This window comes from Abrus precatorius, unplaced genomic scaffold (assembly GCF_003935025.1).
Source record: "Abrus precatorius isolate BTA unplaced genomic scaffold, Abrus_2018 Scaffold3, whole genome shotgun sequence".
In the NCBI taxonomy this organism is placed as follows: domain Eukaryota; kingdom Viridiplantae; phylum Streptophyta; class Magnoliopsida; order Fabales; family Fabaceae; genus Abrus; species Abrus precatorius.
The window spans coordinates 31539455-31549502 of NW_020874373.1; the positions used below are offsets into that span (position 1 = coordinate 31539455).

General features: G+C 31.5%; 1 protein-coding gene across 3 annotated transcripts; it reads right to left on the reverse strand.

Annotated features, from left to right (window-relative positions):
* Positions 1-4112: 4112 nt before the first annotated feature.
* Positions 4113-9842, reverse strand: LOC113862947 (AT-rich interactive domain-containing protein 1). Of its 3 annotated transcripts, none has more exons than XM_027496266.1 (3): positions 9343-9628; positions 8055-9176; positions 4113-5487 (listed from the first exon to the last, which is right to left on the reverse strand). In XM_027496266.1, the coding sequence occupies exons 2-3, from the start codon at positions 9030-9032 to the stop codon at positions 4615-4617; spliced, it is 1851 nt and encodes a 616-aa protein (XP_027352067.1). In that variant the 5' UTR covers positions 9033-9176; positions 9343-9628; the 3' UTR covers positions 4113-4614. The 3 variants fall into 3 exon arrangements, with proteins under 3 accessions (XP_027352067.1, XP_027352066.1, XP_027352068.1); XM_027496265.1 differs by lacking the exon at positions 9343-9628 and adding an exon at positions 9772-9842 and having other exon boundaries at positions 4129-5487; XM_027496267.1 differs by having other exon boundaries at positions 4223-5487; positions 8055-9124; positions 9343-9537.
* Positions 9843-10048: the final 206 nt, after the last annotated feature.

A 10048-nucleotide genomic window follows, 5' to 3' on the forward strand; every position in this document is an offset into this window, starting at 1 on the left:
TTTGTACCTTGTTCGACAACTACATATTGAATTTTTGTATTATTATGCTACTTATGTGAAATTATATAAACATATTTTTCTTTATAAACATTTTTTTCTCAAACAAGCGCGGGTAATGGGTACAAGACGGGTATGCGGGTACCCAGAGGGTACGGGTACGGGGATTAATGTTCATACCCACGCGGGTATGGGTCCGGGTACGGGTATTTTTTTAAAACGCGGGTATGGGGATGGGTACTGTAGTACCCTACCCATACCCTACCCATTGCCATCCCTAGGAGCCATCTGAAATTGTTTTAATGGCATGATGGGAAAAATCAAAACTACTGCATCTTACTCTGGAGGTAAAAAAAAATAAAATGGGCACTTTTATATTGTCTTACTTTATTCTTTTGAATTTTTGTTTTTTTGGTTTGAGGCGCCATATGTTCTAGATGTTAATTTAAACCAGATGACTTTTTAACAATTATCTTCATTTGTCTCTCCCTTTGACAGGAAATCAAGGATTTCTCAATTCATATTACTCTGGATTTTCTAATGCACATTTTTTTTAGCCAAATTTGAACTCAGGTGTTGAGTTCCAGACCAATTCCTCAATGTGAGAGGGCCTACCGAGAAGCAAGAAGGAAAAATAAAAGAGTTTTATACAATTATGTAAAATGTGTTTAAAGACTTATTTATAATTATGTAATTTTAAATAAAAATAAATAAATGAGGTGGCATGCATGTGACACTATGTAAGAGTGCTAAGTTGTTAACTAATTCAGTACTTAATAAAAAAGAGTTGACAACAAGAAATAAATATTAATTTTCTAACTTTACATAGATTAAATTCTAACAAAAAAAATTTATACAAACTTATCACAAAATTATCAATATTTATAAGAACCAAAAATATAACTAAGCCAAATTTTTAATTTCAAGAAAAAACTGTGTAATTCATTTTTAATAAGAAAGTAGGTTTAAAATAGAAAAGAATTAGAGTGTAAAAAAATTTTTTTGTTAAACTCAGTCTTTATTATATTAAAATTATAATAATTTTTAAATATATTATTATTATTATTATTATTAACAAACAGTCTTAAACTATTGTCAAGGAAGTAGAAGAATTTAGAGATCATTAAATAATCTTAAGCCTTAACTATACAATAAAGTGAAAACATGTTTTCTATTTCTACTTTTATAAATAAACGTGAAAAACACAATTTTATTTTCGTTCTTCAAAGATTTATGTAAAAAGTAATAAAAATGATATGATATTTTTATAATTATTAAAAATTAAGAAATAAAATTAGAAATAAATTGTCATATCAAAGAGATTGTTTAATTCTTGGAATTTATTAGGTCCATGAAAATGATGGGCTCAAATTCTTGCTAGTCCAACAGCATTATAAGAAAGAACCATCCTTGTTACCTCAATTTTATACCCAAGCAAAGCGACATGAAACCTGGTTATTTGTACGATTGTTATTTAAATATAAAAAAAATGTTAATATCATCTGACTAGAGGTTGAGAGGATAATAAACTAAGTGATAAATTTTTATTTAAATATATTTATTATATTAAGAATATAAAATTATAATAAATGTTATTATTTTTAATAAAACAAAATCTATTTTTATTTGTTTAAACTCAACCTTAAAAAATGAAACGAATAAAATTATTTACATAGTACTTCCTTCAATCATTTTATAAAAACCTTTCAAATAAATTACACATATCAAGAAATTTTTTTTCAAAATAATTAAGGTATTGAATTTTTTTAAAAAAAAATTGCAGCATTTTAAATGTACTCCGAATTAAGCTAAACTATATAATTACTCTAATTTTTAAAAGATCACAAATATTAAAAAAATGAAGGACAAATATGTGAAAAGACAATAAATATTCCTAGAATTTTGTAAGGACCAACAAAAACTTTTAAAAAATATTTTTAAAAGGGCTAAAGAGAATATATTGGCCCAACACTTATTTATTAACTTTTAATAATTGGTGAGGGAATAATGTGACATTTGTGTTGATAAAGATGATGTTAAACTAATATTAATTATAATATAATAGGATATATAGGGAACATAAATTAGGTTTGACCCAAAATAATTAGCTTAAAATGGAGGGTTGAGCTAGATTGAGAGGTTTCACACCAACTAGCCAATAAAAAATAAATAATTCAATTACATAAATTCAAATCTTATTCTACTTGTACATTGATAAGTTCAAACTTTATTTATTAGTCTTTCTTAATTGATAGTTTAGTGATAAAGCCAGAGAGGGACATAAAATGTCAGGAGTGTGGTTCAAACTTTGCCATATGCAAAAAAAAAAAATCACACTTTTATGTGCTCCTAATTCTTATCATCCCCTCCTCTAGATTAAAAAAAAAAAACTTCATTGTACCTAAAAAAGGAAAAATCTAATCTAACCATACTTTTACTATTCTTTTTTCAACACTTACACTGCTCTTTAAAAAGCATAAAGTTCATCATAATGTAATATGTATTTGAGGCCAACATTGACCCATCAGCCTAATAACCGTTCCTTACATACGAATATGATAAAACATAAAATTGGTCTAATCTTTTTTGTTTGAAGTTTTCCTTCTACAAGAAATAGTACCTTCACGTATGCACATTTTTTTATCCTTGACCGAAGTAACTGTACAAGGACGGCATTAAATCTGCTTAAAGTAGCTAAGAGAAGAAATATCAACTTCCCAAGATTAATCGTAATGTATTTTGAGGTTGCGTCCTGAAATTTGCCTATCCAAAGTAGTTCCAACTTGCAATGATTCAATGAATATTTGTTACTCATTCAGTCACAATGATGATTGATGAACACGCAACCATTTTAGTTATTTTAGATGCTATCTCTAAATGAGATAACCGGTGCATGAAAAATCACACTACAATTGTATTCATGCAAAAGACCATACACGAACTAAACCCAAATGGTTAAGCGCTTTTCCTGCTCTAGAAGCTTAAAAGGGTCAAAAGGCTCTTGGTTCTACACAGGATACAAATAACTCAACAGTGCATATACGATATATTTAGGTGCATTTAGATAAATAGTTTAACTAAGCGTTTTCTTAATAAACTCTTATCACATGATGATTGGTCATAAAATTCATTAGAATAAACTAAAATGAACTTATTTTAATAAACTATACTAAGAGCATCTTTAACGAGATTGTTTAACCAGTTGCATGTGATAAGAAATCGTTTCTTAATTTCGTTGCTCTATTAGGGTTGCATGACATGTAAAATTAGGTTCTATATGGAATAAACAAATTCTTAATTATTGAGTGAAATCTTTCGTTCTCGAAGAGTTAAATAAGAAATGTTCTAGACTCACTAAAAAGAACAAAACAAATAAAATAATTGTAAATCTCATTTGCATAGACAAGAATATGAGATACATTATGGTTCTCATTTAATGTATTTTATAGAGTTGCCCCTGATAGAAGAGAGTTGCTTAAAATTATATGAAGTTGCATAAAATAATATATTCTAATAGATCCCACAAAAATTATAAAATAATTACATATGCAACTTGAGTGAGTTGCACTATTAATGAGACTCTAAAAAGCTTATTAAAACAAAATTTAAAAATTTATGAAAATCATAAATTATTTTATAAAATTTTCATTTGCACTTCCAAACGCCCTTAGCAAAGCATGGATACAACGTAGATTATGAGCATTGTACTGAACCACATTTTAGTTGGAATAGTTGGATAAAAAAAGTTTTGATTCACATCATGCTTTCCTTACACTCTTTCATGTCCAGATTACTTGCAACATAAAAGATTAAAAAGAGGGGGCGGAAAAAAGGGACTTGATTTCTCTCCTATTATTAAGTTATAAGATAAGGTTACCTTAGAAAAATGACAATACAAATTTTTTAAATATAATACATGAGTTCTATAGTTAATTATGGTGAATTCTAAGGTTTCCAATAGCTCTTTCACACGCCCTTAGTAGAGAGCATGGATAGAACATAGAATTACCAGGTATATAAAGAAAAAAGGTAATAGACAAACTTGCAAATACCCGAGCCAAAACAATTCCTACATAACATTGAAAGAAACATTCAAACATAAACTCGCATCAGATGAAAGGGTGAAATTCAAATAACACTTTGCTGTATTAGTTCATAAAACTCTACAATAAAATGTTGCTATATATATAGATATATATAATATATATATTCTTGATGCTGTTGTTTTGACTTTTAATTAAGTAACCCTTGTGATCAAAACCTGGTGAAAATAAGAAAGAAAATGTGCAATTTAAGAGATCCTGTGGTTGCAATGTATCACTGCTAACAGACAGATGGTATTTCTCAAAATTGAAAGCATGTAAACTAAAGCAACCCCACCTTCTAAGCTGCCAGATCTTCATACTTGACAGCTTCCAAAAACATCATCTTTCATCTCTCCTATATTGGACCTACACCAAATCAATCCTTTAAGTTCCAATCTTTTACTCCTCAAAATCAGCGACAATATAAGATTCTAAGCTAGGAGAGAAAGATCCATCCATTGATACTGAAAGTTGCTGCAGTGAAGAGACACAAAATTGTCAATTTATATACTCAATGAGACTCATGATTTGGCTAACATTGAGGACTTGCTATTTTCCCTTTTGTCAATGGCTTTTTGGGGGATAATAAGGTGAAGCTGCGTGATTTATGTCCAAAAACTTTCCTCAATGGTGTAAATTCTGATTCATCATCATCACTGTTAATGTTATCAGGAGTATGCCTATTCTGGTATCCTCTGCGCTGCAAGAGAAAGACATTGAAGTAGTAGCTGACTAAATCTTCTCTGCTCTTCATAGGAAATGTTTTGAACAGATGATCCCAAAAGCACCTATCAAGTGAAGGAGGATTTGATTTAACCACATCTTTGAACTTCTTCTCTTCTTGGACTGTCCATAAACGCCTAACTTCTTCACCCGCCTTATGTAAATTCCATTGGTAAAAAGCCTCACCTAATTCCAACTTAACTTTTGACCTTTCCTGAGCAATGTGGAATCGGACACACTCAACAGAACCTTGTACATGGCAGCCACATGAATCTTCTCTTCCCTTTCCAATGGGGTCCCTTTCAAAAAGAAGCTTGGAATTTACAGTTTCTGGAGGCCATATTTGGGTTCCCAACCACTTAGAATCACTCTCACAAGTCATGCCAGTCCATTCTGGCACTTCAGCTTGATGGTTTGGCCCCACAGGGACTTGCACTCTGGCATATCTATCAAGACTTAAGCGTGAAGTACTAGAGTCAAGTAACTGTTTCTCAGCACCATCTTCCGTACGAGGACTTGGGGTTCTCTCCAAACCTCCAAGTGTTCTTTCAGAAGAATCTGAAGAGATTCCATCAGATGTAGATTTTCCCAATAATGGCCTCTTGTCACGTTTCAACCTCTGTCTAAGATTGTAGGTTACCCGAAGGCGATCATCATACATGGAAGGGTGCATTTTCTGACCCTACAAAATGGCATAAGATATTTGGTTTTAATATGATAAGAGGACATTTTCAATTTTCAATAAAAAAACATGTGGGAATATTTAGACAAATATTCAAGGAATCTCAAGAACCAGCTTAGAAAAACACTCTTGTCATCTAAAAAGAAAGGAATCAAATGTATCAATAACTTATCTATAAATGGTAACTACATAGTTAAGACTACCTAAATTAACTAATAACAAGTGGACCCTCTGCAGGTTGGCGAATGCTGATATCCTGCCAGAAAATAATTCATAAATTCATTTGTTGTTCAATCCCTCAAAAAATTGGGTTTATAACATTTGGATAATGTTTGGCTTGTCATCTGTAATATAATTGTCTACGTACATTGATGCTAGGTAGGCACCAATTATATACGTAACAAATATAAACATTCTAGTTCAAAGATTTATGAACAACAGATTCCAACAGGACACTGGACATGACATGGACTTTCTGACACATTTACTGTCCAAAATATAGCACCCAGGGGCACCACAACCAGATGAGAGCAATATAACTAAAGATCTATGTTGATAATCAATATTTATATATACTTGTATACCCATCTTCCTCCTATTATAATGAGCCTCAAAAAACATTAAGAGCATCATTTTACAATGTAAGCATTTTGTCTCTTTTTAAAAAAACATCCAAAACAAGATGTATTATTATTTTCAAGATATATTTGCCTTCTCAAATTTTTTTCTTAATCACAGGTATCCTCCACTAGAATCAATCCTGTTTGAGTAAGTGGCAAAGTTCTCTTTCAAAGTATTTAGCACAACAATATTTGCTAAAATTTTACATGCTAGATTCTCCTTTTATATTACATATCAAGATCAATAATGATTTCTGAAATGAAACATGGCCTAACAACATTAAATTGAAGCATTGCATATAAAAAGGAAATAAAAAATAATTATTTAAGAATTAAATGATGGACAATGTGGTCAGATTTAAGCAATAAGTATATACCATAATTAAAGACTGCATAAAAGTCACTCTAACAACTAAGAAAATTACCACACTCAAACTCAACAGGAAAAAAATCAACAAATGATTGATTTAAAGTACAGATATTTTAATATAAAGGTTTAAATGTTCTTTTAGTCCGAATACAGAACCTATATTTTTTATTTAGTCCTTGCATCAAAAACAATTGTAAACAAATCCCTGAACAAAAAATTGTTTTTGAATTGGTCTCTGTTGTTATCTCATGTTTTACACATTTTTTCATTTTAGTCTCAATATAAAAAAATCATTTTAAATTAGTCTTTATTGATACCGAAACATAGCGTGGAAGTAGAGAATGAGTACAATGCACCAAAACGAAAAATAAGCAGTTCAAGATAATTGTACATAAATGTCTAAACAAATTTAATCATAGATTTTAAATTATGTGATAAAAGAACAAAACAAAAGAGGAGCCTTCCAATACACTTTTAAATAATAAAAAAAATTAATGACTCTAGCACTTGAAAGCTAGTTCACATTTTCTCTTACCGGGAAGATCATGACAAGAAAGATTGAAAAGATTTGACATGTTTTACAAAAATGAGTGGTCGAGTTGACTACAAATGGTGATGGCATAAGGAGCTTGTAAACAGGGGACGGTCAAAGGTAGCAGTAGCATTGCTTGATGGATATGGTGAATCATAGCAAATAACAAGGGATGATTTACTAACTTAATTTAAATAAAATTGTTGCAAAAGATGGCAAAAGAAATTGTTGCGAGTAGTGTTTGAGAAACAAGTATTTTGATTTTACTTATTATAAAACATAAAAAGGAAAGAATGTAAGTTGATTTTTGAGGACAAAAATCATTGATTTTCTTTTTTGATGGAGAGATTTGTGAAAGTTCATCCTTAATTCTATTCCATAATGTATAGAGATTAATTTTTAAAAAAACCATGTAAGGATCAAATAAAAGATATATTATATATAAAGGCCATAATGAAAACATATCTTACAAATAGGAGTCAAAATAAATAAATAATAGTAATATAAAATAACAGCATTGTAACGTGGAATAATAGTAGGGATCATTTCAAAAATATTTTTTAGTTCAAGGACTTGTTTATAAACATTTTTCATAAAAAGACCAAAACGAAAAACCAAATTTTGTAATGGGGATAATAAAGTAGTAAAAAACCTAATGCAAACAATATGGATAGGTGCATCCAGAAACCAGAAAACAGTAAGTAGACATTATCCACAAATACCAACACATTAGTAAATGATAGGGAAAAAATGTAGAAATAAGCCATCCATGATTTCTATATATAAATACTATAATTATAATGATAATGGTGAAAGGGCCTACATCAGAAAATATGGTAATAGTTTCAAAGAAATCACATCAAGAGTCAAGACATCTATTCAATTAGATAATTCAAGAAATAAATTTATCCAAAATATATAAGGATTTTCTTTTCCATGATGTCTGGTCTCAGCACAAAACAATGACTTACAACCCTACACTATAATTCATATTTCATTAATGATCTGCATGAAAAACAAAGAGCATATGGCGTTTTCATATTACCTGCCAACTAAGTTGTTCATTGATTGTCTCAAAATCCTTCTTCACCGAGACAGCTTCTCGAAACATCAAAGCCTGCTTCCAGATCTCCTGATTACTGTAAGACTTCCATTTTGACTTTTCAGGCATTGAACCAACCACAGGATCACAAGGATTTTTAGCAATGCTAGTAACCCAGCTTAGCATTTCCGATATGGACTCTCTCTTCCTCTTACGACCAAAGCCCTCCATGTCAACACTAGATGGATCCAGTCTCATGACTTCATCACCATCATTATCACACCTCTTGTCCCCATCTGACAATCCAGGCATGTTGTTTTCTGCATTGGATGCATCCAGAGTGAATGATTTGCCTCTATCAACCTCTTCAAGTATTTCCATTGCAGCATTGTCATTGCACAAGTTTCCAAGAATAGGTTCATTTATCCCATGGTCCAGCTTATCAAAATCAACAAGTCCTACAGTCCGAACTCTCTTGGCCCCATTAGACTCCAGATTCATGTCCTTCACTCTATTAGCACCACACAACTTCCTCCCGTCTAGATAGTCATATACCCTCTCGAGTTCAGCCACATTGGACTCTGGTTTCACGCCCTTCACTCTGTTAGTACCGCACAACTTTCTCCCATCCGGACAATCATACCCCCTCCTCTCGAGTTCATCATCCACCTCCTCCGCACCATAATCATCCACCAAGAATTCAGCTTGCGCCTCCATCAAACGCTTGCGAAATTTAACTCTATCATCCACTAAACCACACTCAGGAAACTTACTGTCAGCAGCATTCTTCAGGCATGTCTCCAGAGCACTCAAGTGCTTACTGTAAACCAGCTCCACAGAAGAACCAACCTTCACACCCAAACCATATTCTTCCCCCACCAAATCCCACAACCTGTTCTTACAAACAGCATCATATCCACCTTTCTCCTTCACCACCATGAAAAGCTTATACAAATCCAAGGGTTGCCCATCATTCAACATTTTCTAAGCACGGATCTCTTTCAAAAACCACACACCAATGAATTGATCAAAACATACTACAACACTAGCACCAGCTTCAACTTCAAACTCTTCTAAGGGGTTTTAGCAAAATCCACGACAGCCCCATCAACCATCATCACCACCCTGCCACGTATGTCAAATTAAAATCCAAAAAAAACAAACACAAGCATGATTTTAAAGGTTCCATTTTTATTCCCCCACCGCCAGCGAAAAATGAATAAAAAATGCAGACATAAAAAAAGCGAAACTGGGTATGTAAGCATTTAAGGTGAGAATTGAGAAAAGGTACCGATTGAGAATCATGGGTCGTAGCTTTTGGAGAAAGAAAGCGCTGTGCTTTCTCTCTCTATATCTAAACTACTAAGAGAGAGAAAGAGAGAAAAATAGGAGGAGAGAATTTTGGGAGTCCCGCGCTTTGTTTCAGTGGCTAAAAATCTAAAATTGCAGATGGTGTTTTTGGAGAATGAAAGAGGGGCTAAAGTTCAAGTTTTGAACAGATGCAGACCCTCTTCTTCAAAATCTAAGAGGGTTTTTGAAAATCTGAAAATGAAAAGAATTTCAGAAAATAAAAAAATGAAAATACTTTCAGAAAATAAAATAATATATAGATATGTTTTTCAAACCGATTAGATTTGTAATTTTCATGAGAAGTAAAAATCAATAAAATCAATTTTTTATTGGAAGTAAAAAAAATAGAGAAAAAGAAAGGAAGACATACCAGTATCAATAGAGAGAAACTAGAGAGAGTGCTTCCATAACCAAACCTATTGTGACCTCATTTAACTTTTGGTTTGCCACCACCAACTTGTCTCTTAACTTGCCAAATGCTAATGTTATTTGTATTTTTTTTTAGCCCTAAATCTCTCCTTTTTTATTTTCTTTTAATGCTAATGTCAGTTTCCTTGAAAAGAGAAAAATGAGGAATTTGAATATTTTACTTTAAAAATAAAATAAAATATTTTTATTGAATGAAGACAAAAAACAATATGATACCA